Consider the following 24,082-nt stretch of genomic DNA (forward strand, 5'->3'; position numbering starts at 1 on the left):
ATGCTATAGCAATACACCAAACGGTTTTCATGGCCATCTGCTGTTGCAACAGTGGAACAACGAAAACTTCTTGATTTTACATTGATTTTACATTGATTTTACATTTTACATCACGTCAAAATTGCTAAGGCTGGGCGGCACATGATTCCGATAAATGTGCGCGATCCAGGTTGGCAATGATGCTTAACGTGAATCATCTTAGCGAAAATGCCACGCGGTGGCGCGGGAAAGGACGTGCTCACGCACACTGAAAAAAGCCGACGCCAGGTTTTGCAGAAGAAGGTCCTTCAAAGAAAAGGGGCTGTGAGCACAACAAAAGGTGTGATATCGCCAAGGAATGTGTTGATGCCTTTGGCATGTCATAGGTCGGGTGTGAGAAATGTATTCACCTTCACCATCACCACCATCGCCACCACCTCCACCACAGAAGCTGTGACATCGCCAAGTAATGTGTTGGTGCCTTGGCATGTCACAGTTCCGGTGCGGGAAATGTATTTGATACCATTTGAGCCCGTTTAAGCGTGTCGTCAAGTTGCCCGCAGACGCTTCTACGACGTCTTCAACTTACTCTTGGTGTAGGGATAGGTTGAGGAAAACACGTACTCTGGCGGTTTTTGGACGGTGTGCAATAAATATTTTGTTTACCGTCACAACGAGCTAGGAATGACAAAGGGTTCTGGAAACCTGTTAAGCGAGTACGGTAGAATCTGAAAGATTCCTCTCGCTGCTGATAGCTCACTGCTATCGAAATAGCTGAAAAATTTTCGATTTCGACCCTTTAACATTATATGCATGATAGAGTAAATATTGTGCAACTTCGAATAACAGTATATGTAACAGATGAGGATCTTACTCTGAACTGCATTGGGCACTTTATCTCGATGTTCACACCAACGTCGGGGTCGACCATTTCGAGGACCCGTTGTAGAGTTGGAAAAGGTTGGTTGTCCACCGTATCATCCGCTAAAAAGTCATAGTTGTGTCCTTCGGTCGGCGCCAACTTGAGCTGCTGCAACTGGGATACCGTGAGGTCCTTCACAGCCACTTCCATTTTTGTTTCATCTGCTGGATACTTTTGCTGTGGAAAGAATTGTTCGAAATATGTATTCCTTTCGTCATACTGTTTAGTGATTGTAGTTTCATTTGGGCCTTGAACTACGCTTTTATCCCACTAGCGCCCGCTGTACTAAACAGAGTACACCCACTTACCCAAACTTTTTTTCCGCTAACAGGAAGAAATATTCGATTTTCAGAGCATATTTTGGTTCCTGGGGGGTCCACCACATAATTTACACAGTCACGTCCAAGGGGACCGTTTGAATTTCCCTTGCATTTTCTCCGCAAACCACAGGACGTAGCGAGATTGTGGGATCGGATACATTTTCCGTAATATCACGTTGTATTCTGAACTGCGTCGCTTTTCGTTTTTGGTGCATCTAGTTCAATAACTAGACAAACTGGAATAATAAGACAGTAGTAACTGGAACGTGGTCGCGCTCATGAGAGCGTTTTAAGTCGCCAACGTGAACGAGTCCAGTCTCTTCCCCCGTGTTGACACGGCGAATACGATATGACAAGCGGGATATCCGAGAATCTACTCGGAAAGGTCCCTCCCAGCGCTGCGCCAGCGACGCTGCGAAACCTATCCCAGCGTTGCTCAACGGGTGCGCAGGGGCGTCAGAAGTTCCTCACGGCAGGGTGGGGGAGGGGGCGAGCCCTAACGTAACCCAACCTAACCTATCCTAGAGGAGCCATTGATGTGTTTATTACAAACGACTGGGTGTCTCAAACCAAAATGAGTAAGAAACATAGACTTTACAGTGATGAAGAGCTAATACTTCAATCATTTTCGCGCTTTGGGTATGTACTCTTTGCGTAATCGAAACAAACGTGGACAGGTCACCCTTCGTTTTGTGTAGCAGCCAGCAGGACTATCGAATCTACGGAGGGTCATGTTATAAGCAATAAATAGTATGTGTTTTCGCTTTCGGAAGGTAATTCTAATGCCTTTCGGAGTAGGTTTCTCGGGCATGGTGCCCCTGGCAGGATTTTTCTTTGTTTCTTCGTCTTTTATACCTGTCTGCTTTCTTTTTAAACCGTTGTTGTCCTCAAACCTCATTGTCTGTTGTGGATTACACTAGAGACGAGCTGCCAGACTTTATTGCGGAAGTTTAGCAAGATGTATGGAGTCAGTAAAAGCACGCGGATGAAAAAATAAGATGCAATAAAGTGAAACCAGGATTCGTCCCTTAAGTCCCATCACTCTGTCCTGGAACTGACCTCAAGGAAGGCCTGAGGATATTCTTAGTACGCCATAAATAGTGCCATATTGACACGATGAGGAGGATTTGAGGATCAGATTTGACCCTCCTCAGGATGTCAACCCTGTCCGTGCATGATGTTCTTAGGATATCCCTGGGATGACAGTGTGTTCTTGGGGTTATAACTACATACAGCTTACTCCATCAACATATCAAGCAAAGTGAATACTGACACTCAACAACATATAACAAAAAACAAACAAATTCAATTCTCATGAACTCTCCTCTACCGAGCGGCTTTCTTCTGCTCTACTTGGATGCTGATTTTTTCCCCTCACAGCTACATTCTGAGTAAAAGCAGTGAAAGAAGAAAAGATCCGCGAAAAATTACACGCATTTGTGCCACAATAGCTGTAACTGCAAGAAACCATAGCGCACGCTAATAAACTGAGAAAAAGACACCCATTTCTGCCACCAGATAATTCTTGCATAATGCCACATACACAGTCGCATTGCTCTTGCGTAAAGAAAGCACAGGACAGGGATACACAAATTTCCTTAAGTGAGCAGGGAAAAGGCTTAAGTCCAACCGCTCAGGAATAATCAGAGAATCAGCGCTTATCGCTATGAAACTCAACGGCTAGCACAACATGACAGCAACAAGATATTAGCGAAGGGTAAAAATTGCAGCAAGAAAGACACTACTGAACAAGTCCAGACATGCGACATCGCATACAAAATACTGCTCATCGGGAAAAGGCCTAAGCCTGCGACAAAAAATCATAGAGCATACAAAACTTAATTTTTCTATTTCGCGTAAACTAAACGCGGTCTGCTTGGAAAACGACGCACAAATTTTCTTAGGGAGCAGAGAAATATAGGAATTTGTACTCCGTGCTCAGATACCAGCATCTCTGCTCAAAAACCCATGACTGCAAAATTAAGCACTGCTTACTTCATGAACATGTCGAACACCAAACAAAATCAAACAAACAAAGAACCCCACTTCCACTGATAGAAGACTATTCAGCTTTTTCCAGCAGGCTTTCTTCTGCGTAAAAGAAGAGAAAATAAGAAAAGGGCAGCGAAAAATTACACGCACTTTTGTTCGCCATAGCTATAAGTGAATAAAATATTATAACGAGACACACGCTAATCAACTGAGACAAAGATACCCATTTCTGCCATCAGATAATTATTGCATAATGCTACATGCACAGTCGCGTTATCCCTGCGTAAAGAAAGCACAGGACCAGTACACATTCCGTAAGCGAGAAGGAAAAGTCACTTCTTCTCAGACAGCTTAGTACGGTAAAGTCAGAATTCTTACCAAGAAAACTAGGCTTGAACACAGCTACGAGCGTGACAGACACATTCTAACGAACAAACAAAACACTCCAATTCACTTCTTCTGATAGAATTGGAGTGAACCACACGGTAAGAACAAAGCACACCGCTTCAGGAAGGCATATCAAATGCAGCGCAACAGGATCCGCGTGCAGAACTCCTAAAATATCCCGCCCAAAACAAGGACTTCACCAGGGTCGCGTGGTAATTCCATTAAAAACGTTCGTCCAATCCAACTGATTACAATGCAAACGCGATAACAATTATTTTTTAAACCACTATTTCACGCAATAGTGCATAAATGTATCCCTCGTGTCACACGAAAAGGCAAACACGTGCTCACTTAGTTGTCAAGTGGGGTCCCTGGTTCAGAAAAGCGCGCGCGTTTGCCGTTGTTGCGTTTGCGTATGTGTTTGCCTTTTCGTGTGACACGAGTGATACATTTATTGATAGTGACATTTATACATGGTGATAGTGATACATCGAATGTCTCGATTAGCTCGTTGTATGTAACCATTGATGGAGTTACGTGTTAGGATATTTTGTTTTTTTCCTGTATTCGTAAGTCTCATTTAGTAAGACTTTGGGAATGAAATGCTTAATTCCTACAATCAGCTTTCATGCATGGTGTTTTTCTGCAATAGTTTCCTATGCAATCGTTATAGTAGAATAAAGGAAATAATCTTGGGATAGTGATTCAATAAATAGCAGGTCCCCTGTATAGAGCGTACGCGTCCTTGAGCCACGCAGGTGTATGATGACGTCATACTGCGACTCTATTGTTTCAGGTGGACCTTGTCCACAGGAGGTGGGTTGAACATCAGTGAAAAAAAAAAACAGTGTAGCCCTGAGACAATAGGCTGACATCACAACCAATGAGCAAGGCCTGCAGAAGGTGCAAGGATTCACTTCTCTGTTGGACACTGACGGGTGTAGACGCATTAATTCTGTTCCTAGCAATTGCGTTGACCATTAGTGGATGAGCGTTGCTTTGGTGGGACTCCGTTTGCCTCTCATGGCGTGCGAATGTGTGGTTCGTCACTGATGAATGGTGTGTGACAATTGTGGTGGATTTTGTGATGAACGGATTTACAATGAGGGAACGCGAAAAATGATGGCGAGTGTCTTTTTCACTCTGTTCAAGTGTTTTTCTGTGTTTGCTTTCCTCAGTTGCCCAGCGCTCGTGCGATTTTTCCTCGTTTAACAGCACTTCTGACATGTCCTGACCTGCATGCTTTCCTTTGTTGACGCTCTGTATTTTGTTTCTTTTATGGACACGAAAGGTTCATGTTGATCGTTCTGGTCTTGACGATGATGCTAGTGCTGCTGCACCCTTGATTTAAATGGGAATAATGCCAGAACGATTCTTAATAATTTTGCGATTAAACTAGTTTAGAAAGTAACCACAAGAGGGACAGATGCATGACTTTATAGAGGAGAAAAAAGCATTACAATTCAGTTCAGTGGCTGGCTGTCGGATGGAGTAGATGCATTTTTCTTTGCTCCTTGTTACGTGTACTCTGTTGATTTGTTGAGTACCTAGTCCTCTTATTAGCCATTGATGGAGTTACGTGTTAGGATATTTTGGTCTTTTGCAAGCCTCACTTAGTAAGACTTTGGAATTCCTACGATCAGCTTTCATGCATGGTGATTTTCTGCAATAGTTTCCTATGCAATCGTTATAAATAAATAATAAAGGAAATAATCTTGGGATAGTAATTCAATAAATAATAGGTCCCCTGTCTACAGCGTACGCGACCTTGAGCCACGCAGGGGCATGATGACATCATGCCATGGCTTCATTGCAGATTGACCTTGTCCAGTTGTGTCGACCTTGTGAAAAAAAAGCGGTGTAGCCTTGGGACAATGGGATGATGTCATGACCAATGAGCAACGCAAGAAGAGGACGCAGGAATACACTTCTCTCTTAGCCTCTCGCAGGTACGGTCGTGTTACTTCTCACTGGTGGTCGCCGCAGAGGGCGCTAAGAGCGCGCGCATGCGTAGCGGCCGCGCCCCAGTCACTTCCTCGCTGGATCTCGTGGAGTGCAGACGTGTCCTCGGTCGCTCTGCAGTCCCCACGCGGTTCAGTTTGTGCCTTGCTGTCGGACGGAGCAGTCGCATCGGTCTGGGCTCCTGTTGTGGTGGGTTGACTTGTTGTGTAACTAATTCTTTCACACGTGATAACTTTGTCCCTGCTTTGTTTGAGATTTTCATGCCCGTGCACGTCAGGCGCTGGTTGCTGTTGTCCAGGCATCCCCGCCATTTTCTATCTTCTTCTGCCTTGGGAACGAGAGTAGCGATAGTGTGATTCTTAATAATTTTGCGATGAAATTAGTTGAGAAAGTAACCGCTAGGGGGCAGCTGATGCGTAACTTTATAGAAGAGAAAAAAGCATTATGAGTCTGTTCTGTGCCTGGCTGTCGGATGGAGCAGTCGCATCGTTCTGTGCTTCCCGTGACTGCTGTTGTGGTGGGCTTATTTGTTGTGTAACTAATTCTTTTTGTTAGCTATTGATGGTTAGCATATTTACTCTTGCTTTCACAGCCTCTGTATTATGAGTGTTTTTCTCCTTGCATGTCCAGAGCTCTCCTAACCTGCCCAGACATGTCACGATTACGTCACAGCTGACGTCACAGGATGTCCGGAACTTGTGGTCATAGCTGCGATGCTTTCCAACCTGCCTCTATGCTCTGTCGCCCAGCGGCCGTTCTGGCCCGCTTTCTTCAAGATGGCGTCGTTGATCTTCAACTAAACTTCTTCTCTCCACTCTATCTATTTTTTTTCTTTTTTATGAACACAGGTTGCCGCCAACGCACAGCTGGCCTGAACACGAGTTAGACGCTCCCCAATTAGTGTGATGACTCATTGGATGATGCTGATTAATGTGGGGGGTCCCAACTAGCTCTAGTTGTTTAAGTAATCGTGTCTAAGGCAAGTTGTGCGTTGGTGGCAGTCTGTGTCCAGTCATTACTACTAACATGAAAATCGTGCGCGCTGATGGGGCGGCGGAAATGTGCCTCTACTTCCGCCGCCCGCTCACGACGCCGCGTCGGGCGTCGCCAAGTGAGAACTGGCCCTCAGTCTATCACGAAATGTTGGAGCGTTAGGATGTGTGCGGTCGCTCACAAGCAGTTGGCGTTATTCGTGCTTGATTTCGAGGATTTTATCCGTGTCTAAGGTAAGTACACGATTTGTGAAGCATTCCCGTTTTTTCAACGCCGCTTTGCATGTTTTTACCCCTGCTCGCAGGCACTACAGCCGTTGATGGGAGGATCGTGCAGTCAGTATGTTTCCATGTGCGCTGTGTGCAACGGTATGTAATATATTTTGACGCTCACTTACGATCACATGCTGCTGTTCCAGCACCTTTTGCATTATCTTTCGAAATGGTATTACTTGAAGTTTACCCTCGTACGACGCGGCTGGCATAGGGGCGTTGGCATTTGTCAGCAGGTGGTCAAAACTGAATCTCAACGAAGCTGGATGGCCTTAATTTTCACGCAAGAAAGGCAAGCTGGACGGGGCGTAAGAAATCGCCTACGAAACACAGAAGAGCATTATGCCATCCAGGTTTTTTTTTTCGCCGGCACTGTTCGGACATGGGGATACATCTCTATGAACTTACTCATTGTGGGTTTATGTTGCGTGTGTTGATGATGGACAGAATGCTTTCACAACATGTAAGTGCTCATTTAGGTTTCTATTCTTGGTGTTTACTATGTCTTGCTAACGATCTTCAACCGCTTGGTGAATATTCGCTCTTATAGAAAACATCACAAATAACTTTCACCGTTGTATCTGCCACTTGCAACATTTTCACATCTACTGTATTGTTATATGTGTAAGAATAAATGTTCACGCAGGAACAGTATTGTGTGTAATTCATTTTTACAGCGAAAACATGCTTTCTGTTGCAACAGAATAGTCACTGCACATTCAAGAAGTGCATCGACAATGACAATTTCAATGTGACTTTAATGGGAAAATTCTTACTGCTGTACATTTGGCCAATGGGAAACCAGGCTGGCCTCCAATAGGTGCGACCGAGCACGGTTCCACTTCTTTCCTATTGACATTTACAATGATTTCTCATTGAAACCCACTAAATTATTGTTGTTTTCAATATGGTACATTTCCAAAATTGTCGATTCAAAATGAGAAATTTTGGTCACTTTCGATGAGAATTGTGAACGTGATATCCTCTTAAACCGAATGAGATTTCTGGTCTATTTTGAATTTGACTATTTCCAGCAGGGAGTTATACGTTCTGTGTCGTTTTACGTTCTGTGTCGTGTCATCTATATCAACAGGTTACCCCAAAGCTGTACGTGCTATACGGCCTGTGTTGTTCCTCCGTAGCTCAATGGGGCCGGCGGACGCGAATGAGTTCGGTACCCCTGGTCTACTTGGCATGTATTATCAATATATGGCACGTGAGTCTCCTGATTGTTAGGACGCTTCTGGAGTCCGCTGAATTGCTCAACCTTTGTGCAATAGAATCTTTAACATTCCATTGCTGAAAAACAACTCAATATACAGCAGAACTATTCCGTATGTGAAGCGCACAAGTTACAAGCTTTCAGAAAACCATACCGTTTATACAGGTTTACCATTCAGTTTACAATTCCTCTAAAACTGAAATCTTCCATTTCCAAACGGCTAATCATCGCAGCGTATGCAGGAATGGCAGAAAATGCTGGATTTTCTTATTTCTGAGTTTATTACTGGACACTCGGTATCCAGAACAAGAAATGTCAGCCCACAATAGACCACCCGCCACGGCACGTCACATCAAGATATCATGAGATTGGGAAAGACTGGATCGTTGGCAAAACAAGCGCACGTGATTGTTCCGTCGTGTAACTTGGTGGTATTCGCGTTTTGTGAGGTGAGGTCAGGATAGTATATGCCTCACACATGAAGTTTTCCTTCGTATCTCCTTTGCGCATCCACCGGCGGCTTCCAACGCACGTGGCTTTATTTTGCCAACGACGACATCTGGCCTTGTGACGTAGACTCTTTGCAAACATCGGGTATAGTCTATTGGAATTTTAGGGAAAACTTTGACAAAGTAGAATCTTGGAACCGAAGCTTTGTGACAACCAGAAAAAAAAATAATAATAATAATGAAAAAGCTGAAATGACGTCTCCTTCCACAGTTAGGTATTCCAATTGGGTTCCAAGAATACATATAGTGTGATGCATTGTAGCAAGCTAATGTGCTGGAACTGTGCAATGACTCCAAATTTCGTGGAAAACCGGTTGTCGAAAATGTCGACGCACACTCTATACTGACCTTGTTTCTTGTGTAATTTTTGTGGAGATATGTACTACGCCCATTAATATCTGACTTAAGGCAAAAATAAACCTGCTACATATTAAATTTCGCATTACAGATAAACGTCACCCAAAGGCACGGTACACGAGGTACACACCAGCGGCATGGCCGAGTGGGCTAAGGCGTCCGCTCGTTGGTGGTAACCAAGGTCGTGCTGAAGACTGGGAGGTGGTGGGTTCGAATCCTACCGCCGGCTGTGCTGTCTGAGGTTTTCCCTGGGTTTTCCGAAGACTTTCCAGACGAATGTTGGCACAGTTCCCCCTGAAGTCGGCCCAGGACGCATACTAACCCCCCTGTCCCCCACTCCTTCCTGCTATCCTCTCTCCGTCTGTCCACATCTGCACGTCGCTCATAGCCACAGTTGCTTCGCGGCGCTAACACCCAATAAAAAAAAAACACGAGGTACAAATGCCTTCAGTGAATATTACACATTTGCAGTGATTTTTTGAAGAACAAGGAAAGTTCATAATTTCGGTTTCGCCATGAGTAGATCATGTTACCATGCGCTCTACCCTTCGTCTCTTTACAACGGAGAACTCAAAGCAAAGAAAAACACGCGTATCTTAACAAAAGCACGGGAGCGTGCATTTTATTTTCGTAACATTAACCCGCTCAATGACATTAGATATGCTATTTTACGTATTGTCTGTGCGACACCTTTCCGTTCGAGGTCTCTACTGTTAGGACAGCCGGGTATTGCAAGAAGGCTCAGTTTAACCGGAAACTGAAACATCAATTACGTGACATGTCTGGTCGCCACCTTTCAGCGCGAAGCTCGAGTAATTTAAGGAACTAATTGGAGAAAGCCACATAGATCTGCGGGTAAAATAGATTTCCGCGTGGCGCATTCAGGCTGTGACTCCCAAAATTGCGTGATGGATTTCACGCGCCCATGCTCTTGGCGAGTCAACGTTGGTTACAGGATGTGTGATCCTTTGTTATCTAAATTTTCGTTTCTGTTTTTCTTGTGTCACGTGGTCTCAGATTTTGCTTGAATAATTATATGTTATTGGCCCATACCTCTAAAATTAAGCGTGAAGTCAGCTGAAATTCGCTTTTATCGCACTTTTCGTTTTTCTGAACTTTCGAACTCTGGTGGAGACGCGACACCCGGAAGAAACGTTTGTGATTTTTTTTTCTTGTTCTCCACATGGAGGACAGTGGACAGAGATGTACAAAAATGCTCTACGGCATCCCAACTTTATGTAAAAAAATGGTAAACTTGCTGGTCGTGCGCTTTACTTTTGTATACCAGGCCTTTCGGCGTAGTGTCTATTGAGAAGTTTCTGATGAGCAATATATTATTTTGTGCGTCGTGAAATGTGCTTTCCGGTGATATAAGTTTGATATTTTTAGGTGCAGCGCGTCACACACCGCAGCCGCGCAAATATGGGAAACAATCAGAAAATAGGTCATACCTTCGAGCCAATTCCTAAAAAGTCACATCATTTATCCTCTTGATACTTTTCTCATAACTGTATAAAGGCTTGCGGTTGCAGAATATGCAAAATCATGTTGCATTATTTGAGTGGCGTCGGCGTTACAGGGCTCCGGGGTTAGCCTTCCATCCACACTACGCCTTCACCACATAACAGAGACTCATGCACGTTTGACCAGAGGTAATGGTGACGTTTCCAGGTTTCATGCAGGTTCCTAATCCAATATACATAGCGGAAGTAGGCAAGGGTGTTACTGCTTATAGCAACCATCATAAACGCAGTGGCCATGGGAACACCATTCCCCAGGTGCTGAGTGACACTATGGTGAGATATCGCCATGGTGACACTCGGGACCTTACAAATGGTCTACGGTTACCAGGTTCCATGGTATCATTGCAAGCTAGGATGTTATTTGTAAGTATTATGTTCTGTTCGTTTTTATCGAATGTTTTTTATGGAATGTTTATGGAATTTTAAGGAATGTTTTTATCTTCTCTCGCACCGCGCACATTTAAGAATTAGAGGACACTTGAAGCATGGATGGAAAGTCAACAACAACAACAACAACAACAACTTTGTTACGGGATGATGAGGAAACGAAGTTTTTCCAATGAGAACATCTGATCTCTTCGGTGACCTGATACCGGAGTTTTTTTCAGAACAAAAATTCGTTCGATAGATCGTTCGCAAAAAAATCGTGAAGGAACACAATTTTTTCGTTTTGTTCATTGCGCATCTTCGCAGACGCGTCTTTCCTTCACCCCCAATGTGAGAGGGTGAAGGAGCACAGTGCCGCCTCATGCGTCGAAGATGAGCTTGAACTTGCGGAAACAAAACAAAAACAAATGTATCGGGTGACTCTATCGGAACTGCCCTTATCTTAGGTTGCATTTTCTGTTTTCTTTTAATCTTTTCACAGGACGCAAGAGGCGATATTGTGCTTTTTTGATCCTCTCATATTAGGGGTGAAGGAAAGACGCATCTCTAGAGATGCGCAATGAACAAAATAAAGAAAAAAATGGTGTTCTTTCACGAATTTTTTGCGGACGATCTATCAAATGGATTTGTTCTTAAAACGGCTCCGATATCAGGTGACCGAAGAGATCAGATGTTCTCATTGGAACAACTTCGTAGCTTTTATAATTAAAAAGTTAATTATTGAAAGTTAATTAAGTCAAATCCTTAGGAGTCTGCTAATGCACTCCTAGGGAGTGCCCTTCAGCATATGCTATATGCAGTCGATTTCATCTCGGAAAAAGTGATATATATATAGAGAGAGAGAGAGGGGGGAAAAGCCATTAAAAAATAAGTAAATGATGCTAGACGTGTTTGAAATTTAACCTTACAGATTAAAATGGCTTCTATGGCTGCACGTAGAGAAACAGATACTCATTGAACGATGCGACAGCACCAGAGGACACGTGTTTCGCCGTGTTTGCGGCTCGTCGGCCCTGGGTAGCTATATATATATATATATATATATATAGTTGAAATAAATGGGAGACAGAAGACGAAAGTAGGGGAAGTAACAAAAAAGGAGTTTATTAAAACTTAAAAATCAAAAGTTAGGGAGGATGTCTACGTTACGGCGGAAGCTCCGCCTTCTTCGGGACAAAAGAGCTAAATGTGGCCACGAGGCTGATAAGGGGCTTGAGAATGACGTGGTCGGTTGGGGGAAATTCCCGCCACCTGGCGGTTGTCAATTGGGGAAATTCCAGAGCGTTTTCGTGTCAGGTCCAGGAGTGGGGTCAGCGTCCTTGTGGGTCAGTGGGGATTTTGATCTGGCTGAAACGAGAAAAGGCAACAGGGTCTTATCTAGGTTGTTAGGCTTCTTATTGTTGACAGCATGCCAGGGTCCTCGTTAATGGCCGATCGGAATTTGTAAATTAGGTAAGATTCCCGTTGTTCCCGGGAGCGGTCAGAGGTAAAGTTCGACTGGAGAATAAAAACTGAGGCTTCGTTGATTGAATGTTCTGGTTGTTTGAAATGGCGTGAGACTGGAAGATTAGGTTTCTTGGTAACATCCGATCGGTGATTGTTGAATCTAATTCGGAAAGAAGTTTTTGTCTGACCCACGTATTGGGCCCGGCATGTGTTGCATTGGATTAGATAGATAACGTTGCATGAGTTACAGTCTACGCCTGCGTTGATCTTGACGGTAAAGTTGGAATTCGTACTTCTGACCGTTTGTGCGGTCTGCATTAACTTGCAAATCTGGCATCTCCTGCCATTACATGGATGACAGCCCGCCGGATGGCTAGTGGGTTCGCCTACTTTAGAGCGGACCAAGCTATCTTGTAAGTTACGTGTACGTCTGTAAGCGACACGTGGTGGATTAGGAAATATGTTTTTGGTGCGTTCTGACTGGAGAAGGATACTGCGGTGTTGTTAATGTTTGGGATATTTCCGGCGAATGTTACAGTTAAGTTCACGGTATTACTTTCTGATTTGTTTTGTCTTTTCTCCAGTAAGCTTAGACGGTTTGCCTTGCGAGCTCTGTTGAGAGCATCTTGAACTAGATCGGGTGGATACTGACGACCGACAAAGGTTTGTTGCAGCTGTTCTAAATTTCTGTCCAGATCGTCGTCATTCGAGCAGATTCTCCTATACCGAAGGGCTTGACTATAGGGAATGGCCAGTTTCGTGTGGCGAGGATGACAACTATGGGATGACAAGTACTGCTGAGAGTCTGTGGGTTTACGGAACAGATCGGACGTTAAAACTCCATTGGTTAGCTTAATTTGAACATCAAGAAAGCTAACAGTGACGGCAGAGTAGGTGTGAGTGAAGTTAATAGAAGTATGGAACTCATTGAAATCGCGTATAAATTCCAATAGGCTGTCTTCCGAATGTGGCCAGATCATAAATATGTCATCAAGGTAGCGCTTGTATAAAGTGGGTTTGTCCTCACGCGTGCTCAAGAATGCTTCTTCTAGTGAACCCATGAATAGATTTGCATAGTTTGGTGCCATTTTAGTGCCCATAGCGGTGCCGTTGACTTGTAAATAGTGGCCATCGTTAAATTCAAAGTTGTTGTTCTTTAGGATCAGTTCTAGTAGAGTAGATACGACAGATGGATCACAAGAAGAATCAGAGTACTTTGAAAAAGCCGCCTCGGCTGCAGCTATGCCATCATCGTGGGGAATATTGGTATACAGGGAAGAAACATCTAACGTAACTAGGAGACTAGATGGGGGTGGCTGACATTGATTTAGTATTTGCAGGAAGTGATTGGTGTCCTTGATGTACGATGGTAGTCGCGGGGGTATGTCCTTAAGAAGATTATCTACGAAACTAGAGAGTTTTTCAGTGGCTGTCCCATTGCAGGAGACGATTGGACGTCCGGGCAATCGGGCAATCGTCTCCTGCAATGGGACAGCCACTGAAAAACTCTCTAGTTTCGTAGATCATCTTCTTAAGGACATACCCCCGCGACTACCATCGTACAGGTCAGACAAAAACTTCTTTCCGAATTAGATTCAACAATCACCGATCGGATGTTACCAAGAAACCTAATCTTCCAGTCTCACGCCATTTCAAACAACCAGAACATTCAATCAACCAAGCCTCAGTTTTTATTCTCCAGTCGAACTTTACCTCCGACCGCTCCCGGGAACAACGGGAATCTTACCTAATTTACAAATTCCGATCGGCCATTAACGAGGACCCTGGCATGCTGTCAACAATAAGAAGTCTAACAACCTAGATAAGACCCTGTTGCCTTTTCTCGTTTCAGCCAGATCAAAATCCCCACTGACCCACAAGGACGATGACCCCACTCCTGGACCTGACACGAAAACGCTCTGGAATTTCCCCAATTGACAACCGCCAGGTGGCGGGAATTTCCCCCAACCGACCACGTCATTCTCAAGCCCCTTATCAGCCTCGTGGCCACATTTAGCTCTTTTGTCCCGAAGAAGGCGGAGCTTCCGCCGTAACGTAGATATCCTCCCTAACTTTTATGATTTTGTAAGTTTTAATAAACTCCTTTTTTGTTACTTCCCCTACTTTCGTCTTCTGTCTCCCATTTATTTCAACTATAATTATGTAGTCGTCCGATCCAACTTTTCAAGATATATATATATAATAAATAAGCAAATATAATATATATATATATATATATATTAAATATGTTCGCATTTAGCTGGGACACCCTGTATATTTCTTCAAGCAAGATCTGAGACCACGTCCGGACCAACCTGCCTCATTTTACATGGAATCGCCCAGCAGCAGCTGTTAACGGGAAGGATTCGAGACATTGCCGTGTCTGTGGCACAAAACACTCCCTGGTCTCTGAGTCAGAGAGGAGGAAAGCAGAGAGTGAGAAGAGCGTGCCAGTTCAAAGTGGTTTTTGAGACAGGTCTCATGCTGGTCCCCATTCCCAGGTGGCCCCCATAGGGAACCAGTCTGGAATGGGGACTGCTTGGGACCTGGAACCAGTCAGGAGGTGGGACCACTTGACAGATGGGAATTCAGTGGGACCAGTCTAGGCCCACTCTAGTCCCAGCCTAGTTTAGGCCCAGTCTAGGCCACTAGAGCTAAAATACGCATCCAGCTAGCTCACAATCAGCTTCGAAGTGAATTCAACAGGAACATGTTCGATGTCATTCCATCTCAGGAGCCACCCTGAAGCATAAGCTGCAGCTTTGACTACTAACACCACTTCAGTCTCAGTGAAAAAACAAAATGTCGAGAATATGAATATCTCACTTTACTACAAATCACAAAAATGGGTAAATATATTTAAGCATATTCCAAGCACAGTACATACTGCTACAGGACAATGCAGTCCACTGGGTGGTGGTGGTCTGTTGATGGTGTCTTCTCACTCCGAGAACATTCTAGAACTCAAAGTTCAAGAACTGGATTACAGGGAATGCCTACTATCGACACATTGCACTGAACATACTATTTTGGCATCTCAGAAAAATATCTGTCCATCCTGTCCATCTCAAAGCTTCAAACACAGGTCACAAACGGCGAGTGAATAGGACAGTTGCCTTTTCACGTGTTGTCCTTGTCATGTGTCGCACATTTGAAATGAATAGTCAATCCCAATTACCCTACATTGCTACTTTAGTATCTGCAATCCTGTTTTGTGCAAAAAGTACACTTCACAACATTATATCACCTTGATAGCCAGTAAACAGTGCTGCTCTCCGTACTTGTCTGTGAATGAACTGGGAATTCTGTTTCATTGAGAAAACCTGTAGAAAAATATGTTGCAAAAGTACACCTAATGCCATGCATAAAACGGTAGATGTTATCCTGCAACAATCACGCAGCATACCTTGCTTCAGTAGCTGGCCCCTATTCTGCACGATTCATAAGTATCTTGCAAGTATCCTCCATTTGCATGACAAGCCAGCTAAAAGATAAGACACGTAACAAAGTCAGTTACAAGCCTGAGCAGGAGTTCACTCACCAGCTAGCCTGCACTTACGCAACTTTAAATAGCTAACAACGGGGAGTAGATCTACACATCCAGATAAACGTTCATATACATCAAATCACTACACTACTCACCAGCGTAATTGCAGTCCTATATGCGTCCCTTGGAGTTTCTCGCGATTTAGCTGGTGCAGAAGTTCCAAGACAAAGAAACTATACATAGTACAGCGCTTGGTCATAGAGATTTAAAAAAAACATTTACGTTTTCCTGCCTGTTTTGAAGAGTTCAAAGACGGGAACTACCGACGACCAACCGCCTACCGCAACGACATTTCAAAACACCTACTGATGCAGATGGCGCTTAGTCTGCTCCTCTTGTCGACGACGAGGCCAGTAAAGTTTCGGTTTCAAACTCAAATGAAAATTTGCGCGCATCTTTCTGGTATATTTACGGACAAAAAAGTAACTTGGGCGAATCGCGGTAGGACCACAAACTATTGATGTATTATGAAATTTAATAGAATGAGAACATTGGCTTACATAACGAAGAGCAACAAATGTTTTGGACGTTTCGACGGACGTCATCATCAGCAAAACAAAACAGTGCGTGCGAGTCCTTAGGTCTTATAACAGCCTGGCAGTGGCCCCTTGCTATCCGGTAAACAATCTATCCGGTAAACAACACCCGATAGATAGATTGTATACATTAGATTATAGATAGATTACCGGATAGATTGTAACGATTGTGATACATGTTACGTGGGTGAAACAGGAAGAAAGCTGGCTACGCGGCTGAAAGAACACGAGTCTCAGATAAAGAAGTCACCAGCTGACAATCGCCGCACAGAACTCGTGGAGCATGCAATAAGAAATCAGCACACTTTCAACTTTGACAATGCCACTACACTGGCACGTGAACACAGATGGGGAGTGAGAAGATTTCTTGAGTCATGGCCCATACATCATGAAAAGAATTCCTGCAACAACCACAAGGGGCCACTGCCAGATTGTTATAAGACCTAAGGACTCGCACGCAGTGCTTTCTTTTGCTGATGGTGACGACCGTGTAGACGTCGAAACATCCAAAACCTTTGTTGCTCTTTGTTATGTAAGCCAGTGTTCTCCTTCTATTAGACATGACTCCTGGCTTCTGGTCTATTTTCATATTATGAGATGAAAATTAAGAATAGGAATTAGGAATATACAGAGCGCCTTCAATTCACCCCAGTAAAGATTCGCATATTTCTAGGGCAGGTGTCAAAGTTACAGTGACTACGTTGTACTGGCTTCAAGGCACCCAATTACTGGCATCCCAATTTAATTACCACAATGGAACCTGACTTCAAGTGGGATGGCAGGACTGGGCCCAGCCTGGAGGCAAACTGGAACCACTCATGCTACCCAGGGATCTACAATGGGACCTGAGTATACCACTCTGGAACTGGCTGGGGCCATCCTCGATTTTTGCCTCGGGTAGTGAGAAAGAGCTGCACGCGCAGCGTAGCGTAGCGCCAGCCGTAGGCTTCATGGGATTACAGTGTATACTAGTACGACTGTTAGTAGACCGTTGGTAACGTGACTTTCGAAGTACTGTTTTAACGCATCCAGTCAACTGATAAGGTTCTGAGTCCTGCACGCTGCCATTGGTTCCGGTAGGTACGGTAGCTTCACGGTGACACTCTGCGTGTTTAACGTAGACGTATCCGCGTTTTTCGCCAAATGGACGCCGCACAGCGGTGAAACTCGGACTAGCCGATCCAGGTACACACGGCCGACCTCGCGTTTACTTGCGGAGAACTTGCTGCTTTTCGCATGGTTCGCTCAGCGGCACCTGTATTTTGCTGTTGAAATCATGGCTGAAGGAAACAATGCAGACAACGACCAGCAAACAAAACCAAACCCAGTTGGAAAAACAAAGTGGAATTTCAAGTGGAACCGCTTGGTGAGCAAAGTGGGTTAAGATGGAACCACTTGGTTAGCAAAGTGGGGTCAAAATGGAACAACTTCGTTAGCAAAGTGGGTCAAAATGGAACCGCTTTGAAGCCAAACTGGTTTGAAATAGAACCATTTATGGCCAAAGTATGTCCACTTAGACGTCCATGTGGGTTTAATGAGAACCGTTGTGGGTTAAACTGGAACCACTTAGAGTCTTAATGCACTGAAGTGGGGCCCTTTTGAAAGTTAGTGGTTTACACGGGTCCACTTGAGCCAAGAGGAACACTGTAACCACTTAGAAATCAGAGCTGGATAGGTGAAAGTGGGAGCATCGCTAGCGACGGCAGCAAAAGGAAGGCAATACGATCCAATCCATGTCCTTTTCAACCATGGCGGATGTCGTGGCGGTTGTGATATGAGCAGGAACACTAGTATTGAATTCCATGGGTCTACTGAATCCTGTCACAAATAACTAGAAGGTAAGACGGCTATACTTTTGTTGTAGTAACTAACATGCAATCTGTAGATTTGAGAAAGCCATTTCATTCGAGGTATTGAAACTAAGTAGAAGGTAGTTGTTACGACGAGAATCGCAACTTCATGCAGAGTGATATAAACGATATAAACCAGAGGTGAAAACGAAAAGAAGGTGAAAAACGGACGAGGAATAAGGGAACACGCACGCTGGACTATATTAACGGTTTAATGACAGAAAGGGAAAATAAAAGGTTACAGCTTTTGTTAACAGTTGCGTCAGCGAGCCGTCACTTTGGGTCACCGATAAAGGAATGTAGGATTTTACTCGACCTGCCGGTTTAGTGGTACTCTTGCCTATGACTTTCACCGATCATAGTTATTGTTTTGTCTAATATAGTGCACTTGTTTTGTTAGAAGAAGTCGACATGCTAACCTCGTTTCATGCGCACCCATTCTGGCGCACCTGCCCCACTTTCGGAATAAACCAGTCCCGTGTACACGCACTGTTGCTGGCTCCCAGGTTTACTGCTTTCTCACAGGTTATGGGCCCAGGACACTAGAACTGTGGATATGGGAGACAGCGGCAAGTTTACGGTTGCAAAGCTCACGGACGGCAATTATCAGGTCTGGAAGTTCAAAATGAAGACGTTGCTGATCCGGGAACGAACGTGGACGTACGTGGACGGACCTACTCCACAGACACCTCTGCAGACTGGACGACTGGCGGTGAGAAAGCGCAGAGCACGATTTGCCCCAGCGTTGAGGACAATCAGATTGTGCACATCTGTAATTGCGGCTCAGCGAAGGCGATGTGGCAAGAGCTACGCAAGGTTCATGAGCGAGCAAACCTTAGCAATAAGCTCTACCTGCTAAGGAAGCTCTACCAATCCAAGTTAGCGGAGGACGAAGACATGCAAGGCTATATAAGGCGTACCTTGGAGTTAGTCGAGCGGCTGAGAGGGAGACAGGAGACCACAGATTTACAGGTAGCGGCTCTTTTGCTCAGTGGTCTCCCGGAGAGCTACGAGGCGCTCATGACAGCCCTGGACGCACGGCCTGACGACGACCTGACGCTGGAGTACGGCAAAGGAAAACTCGTGGACGAGTATATGAAAAAGCGAGCATCAAGTAGTTCAACGTCTGGTTCGGGAACTGTCCTTCAAACGAAGACAGACAACAGTAGACAACCTTCGTCCGGCAGGAGGCATTGCTACTACTGCAAGGAGGTAGGCCACTTAAAGTGGAACTGCCCCCGTTTGAAGGGGCGCAGGAAGCCTCGGCAGCGCGCTAAGGCAGCAGCGTCCGACCGCTCGTCATCGTCCGAAACTGCATTTCTCGCCGCTCCCGTATTGCCAGGTAGACCATGGTACGTTGACTCTGGCGCTACCAGCCACATGTGTAACGACAAGCATTTCTTCACGGCGAATTATCGTCAGTCAGCAGAAACTGTTATCGTGGCGAATGGTCAGAGAGTTTCTTGACATGGAATCGGTGACGGCATTCTACAGTGTCGCATTTCTGACTCCAAATGCAAGTCGGCCAAGGTGAAGAATGTACTCTACGTACCCTCAATCGAGAGTAATCTTCTGTCTGTCAAGCGCCTCACGCAACAGAGAGGCACGGTAGAGGCAACGTGGTGACATTTCAAGGAGACCACTGTATCGTCACTAGGAGGCAGGAGGTGTTGGCTTAGGCAAGAGTGGAAAATGGCCTCTATCACTTGTCCACTTTGAGCACTACGGCTGCCAATCTCTCGCTGTCGTCTAGTCACCGAGAGTGCGTACACGTATGGCATCTTCGTCTCGGGCATAGAGACGCAGTAGCAGTCAAGCATTTACAGCAGGAGGATTTGGCAGATGGGATCCTGATCGGCAACTGCGACCACTTGGTAAAATTTAAGAGCTGTATCAAAGGAAAGATGAAGAGGGCATCCTTTCCTAAAGAGACTTCGTCGCGAGCGAGATCTGTTCTCCAGCTTGTCCACACGGATGTCTGCGACCCCATGAGGACTCTAACGCCTAGCAAGAACAAGTACTTCCTCACTTTCATCGACGATTTTTCACGATACACTGTCCTGTACCTGCTGAAATCTAAGGACGAGGTATCTGCAAAGCTGGAGGAGTAATTGGGCCCTGATGCACACAAAGTTTGGGCGTCGTCCGCAGGTAATTGGCGCCGATAATGGGACAGAGTACACCAGTGGTAAGACACAGGCCCTTCAGCGCAAGTACGGTGTAACATTCCAGACATCGGTTCCGTACAACCCAGAGCAGAACGGGGTCGCCGAGAGAAAGAACAGGACACTCTGTGAGAGCGCAAGGAGTATGCTTTTCGGGGCAGGCCTTCCAAAGTTATATTGGGGCGAAGCTGTTACGACTGCCTGCTACCTTCAGAACCGGCTGCCTAGCAAAGCGATATCGAAAACTCCTTACGAACTCTGGACTGGCAAGAAGCCCCACCTGGAACACTTGCGCATGTTTGGGAGCACGGCCTATCTTCATGTTCCTAAGGAGAAGCGACACAAATGGGACGCTCGGGCTCTTGAGGGTGTGCTAGTGGGCTTCAGCGAGACGCAGAAGGGGTACCGGGTGCTTCTTAAAGGTAGTCACAGTGTCAAAGTGACGCGCAGTGTGATCGTTGACGAAAGCCCGATCATGGAAGCGTTCTGTGGAGAATCACCCGCTTTCCGGCGTCCGGGCACACAGCGTTCGGAGCAGTCGTCTTCTGGTGAAGTTGAAGTGGAGCTGCCTAGCTTTCACCCTCCTCGCTTGCCCTTGCGCGGTAACTGCGTTGGAGATGTTCCGGTGACTGACAGAGTTGTACCAGGGTCCGGTGCGGATGTTCAGATGGCAGATGGAGTTGCTCCTGCAGCTGATGGGGATGGTCCTGTTCAACCACGGTGCTGGAGTCGAAGCAACAAAGGAGTACCTCCGGATCGTCTTTCTTATGTAGCCTGCGCGCCATCCGCGCTTAGCTGTTAGCTGCAAGGACATGCAGAAGTTGCCAGCTGCCGACAAGGACAAATGGATAAAGGCTGCTGTCGATGAGATCGATTCGCTTCACCAGCTTAACACCTCGGTTCTTGGATTTTTAAAACTAAACGGGGCAAAGATGGCAACGTTGAGCGTTACAAGGCAAGACTGGTCGCTCAGGGGTTCTCCCAGCGGTTTGGAGAGGACTATGATGCCACGTTTGCTCCAGTCGCGAAGCTCACCACACTGCGGATTCTTTTAACAGTGGCAGCTGCCGAGAACCTGAGAGTTCGTCATTTCGACGTAACCGCATGACGTAACCGCATTTTTGAATGGCGAAATCGAAGAAGACATTTACATGCAGCATCCGGAAGGGTTCATCGCTCCAGGGGAGAAACATCTAGTGTGTAAGCTTCAGAAGTCGTTGTATGGACTTAAACAGGCTGCCAGGGCATGGAACATCAAAGCCAATCAAGTACTACTTGGAGCGGGCTTCACACGGAGCCAGGCAGACCCCTGTTTGTACACCCAAGTAGTGAACGGATCCCGGCTATACGTGATTGTATACGTGGCTGACATGTTAATTTGCCATCGAGACAATCCTACCATAACGGGAATTTGGCGTCAGTTGAATAGGCACTTTGAGCTGAAGGACGTTGGACATGTCTGCCACTACCTTGGTATCGAGATAGAGAATCCACGTCACGACTGTTTCCTGCTACATCAGAAGAACAAAATAGATGCATTGCTGGAGAAATATACCCTCAGTGCTGCTAAGATCAGCTTCACACCAATGGATCCAGACTATCTGAGATTTACGGGGGAAGAAGATCTACTGCCCAGCAACGATCTGTATCGGAAAGCAGTCGGAGAGCTGCTGTATCTGAGCACGACGACACGGCCTGATATCGCCTGCGCAACTGCATACTTTGTCGTCGACTGAGCAATTGAGCGGGATTGGGGGGCCGTGAAGAAGCTGTTCAGGTACCTGATGGATACTCGGGCCTTGAAGCTGACCCTTACAGGTCGACAAAGCTTGGATTTGACAGGATATGTCGACGCAGACTGGGCCGGCAACGTCACTGACCGCAACTCAACAAGTGGCTACATCATCCTGCTTGGAGAGAGCCCCTGTCACTTGGTCCAGCAGAAAGCAATCATCTGTTGCTCTGTCCAGCACCGAAGCAGAGTACATTGCCGCGGCTTATGCTTCACAGGAAGTTTTGTGGCTGCGTCCATTGTTGGAAGATTTCGGACTAGTGATTGATCAACCGACACCTATGTTCGAGGATAATCAGGGCTGCATTAAGCTTGCCCTTAGTGAAGGAATCAACACCAGGACAAAGCACATCGATGTCCGTCACCATCACTTACGTGATCTAGTAGCACGCAACATCATCAACTTTCAGTACCGCGAGTCCGCTGACAACATCGCTGACGCTTTGACGAAACCTTTACCACGACCCAGACTGGAAGCGTTAAGGCAACGGATGGGGCTCATCAAGGGATGACCTGTCGAGGGGGGGGGGGGTTAGAAGAAGTCGACATGCTAACCTCGTTCCATGCGCACCCATTCTGGCGCACCTGCCGGAATAAACCCGTCCCGTGCACACGCGCTGTTGCTGGCTCCCAGGTTTACTGCTTTCCCACATGTTTTCATCTGCATCAACGAGTTTTATCACGTATTTTCAGCGCGTGGGCTCTGTGTGCGTCTCTCTGCATCTCGGCATTGACAGCGTTCAAGAGTTCCTTCGGTTACATTTTGCTGGTCAGTGGTTACATGCAGCATTTGTGCCTTGCGGAGGACAGTATGTTCACCTGAACTGGACCAGGGATGCTACCCCTGGATTTGGCAACAGGTTTGATAAATCTGGATTTTTAACCGGATTTGGCTTAGCAAAGAGAAAACAAATCCAGATTTAGAATGATTTGATTTGTCACCTCTAATTTAAATCTAGACTTCGTTTGGATTTGATTTGTGATCTTCAGCAAAACACGGATTTGATTTAAATCCCATGTGACTCCTCAGATCCCCAACACTGGGTAGAATTAGCAAGAATGGCAATGGATCACCAGACATATGGATACTCAACAGGCTTGATTTCCCAATCTCAAAATTCTTCCAGTTGGAGGCGACGTGATAGAAACAAAGGCTCAGCTCCATGTGACCGATTCGGTCTGAAATCATGAAAATAATGTCCCACGTGGTGTTCCCCACAGATGCCCTGCACAGACTTCATGGACTGCTAAGATCGCAAAATTAATCACTTCTACAGTATATTACTGACGTTAGAAAGAGGGGACTGATCTTGGAGGGGGGAGCTTATTGTGTGCAGTACAGGGGGCCACATAAAACCCTTTCGCGGGCTGCAGGTTGCGACTGCTGCTCTGGCTAAGAGGGGCTGCTCACGACCCCCAGTAATAGCCAGTAGCTCTTCTCTCTCAGAACCTCACAAGCGCGGAGTGTAACAACAAGGGCCCGACTTTTTGGAGTTTTATTTTTGGTGAAATTCGGACATAAACGACCGGGTTTATTCTGGCTAGATTTGTTGCAATTTGACATGGCTTGAGTGAAAATAGGTGAAATTCGGATGTATTTCAGTAATATGCCTGTCAGACATGCAGATTTGGTGCAACTGCCAATTGGTAATCTTCACCCTTGGTGTCACTAACTTTGCATCACCTGGTATCAGAATTAGGAAATTGCCCTCATGATCTTTGTCCTCACCTCATTTTTTATAGGCTGATATTTCCCCTCACCTCACCGTCACAGCTACATTCCTAACGTGGCTTTTTTTTAATTCTTCCCTTCACCTGAATTCCACCACTTCCCTTCATCAGAAAAAAAAAAATTCTGACTTCAAGACCCTTCCTGAACATTTTCCTCAACTCTCCTGAAAAGTCTTTCTGAAAGTTTTCT

General features: G+C 45.6%; 1 protein-coding gene across 2 annotated transcripts in view; it reads right to left on the reverse strand.

The window, feature by feature from the left end:
- The window catches only part of LOC135388573 (glycerophosphocholine phosphodiesterase GPCPD1-like), a 305,097-nt gene that overhangs the window by 31,313 nt on the left and 249,702 nt on the right, over positions 1-24,082 (reverse strand). For both annotated transcript variants that reach the window (XM_064618194.1, XM_064618193.1), the window contains one exon: positions 854-1,078. In XM_064618194.1, the coding sequence (XP_064474264.1) occupies positions 854-1,078 (225 nt within the window). The remainder of the gene's footprint in view (positions 1-853; positions 1,079-24,082) is intronic.

Source organism: Ornithodoros turicata, chromosome 3 (genome assembly GCF_037126465.1).
Source record: "Ornithodoros turicata isolate Travis chromosome 3, ASM3712646v1, whole genome shotgun sequence".
NCBI lineage: Eukaryota > Metazoa > Arthropoda > Arachnida > Ixodida > Argasidae > Ornithodoros > Ornithodoros turicata.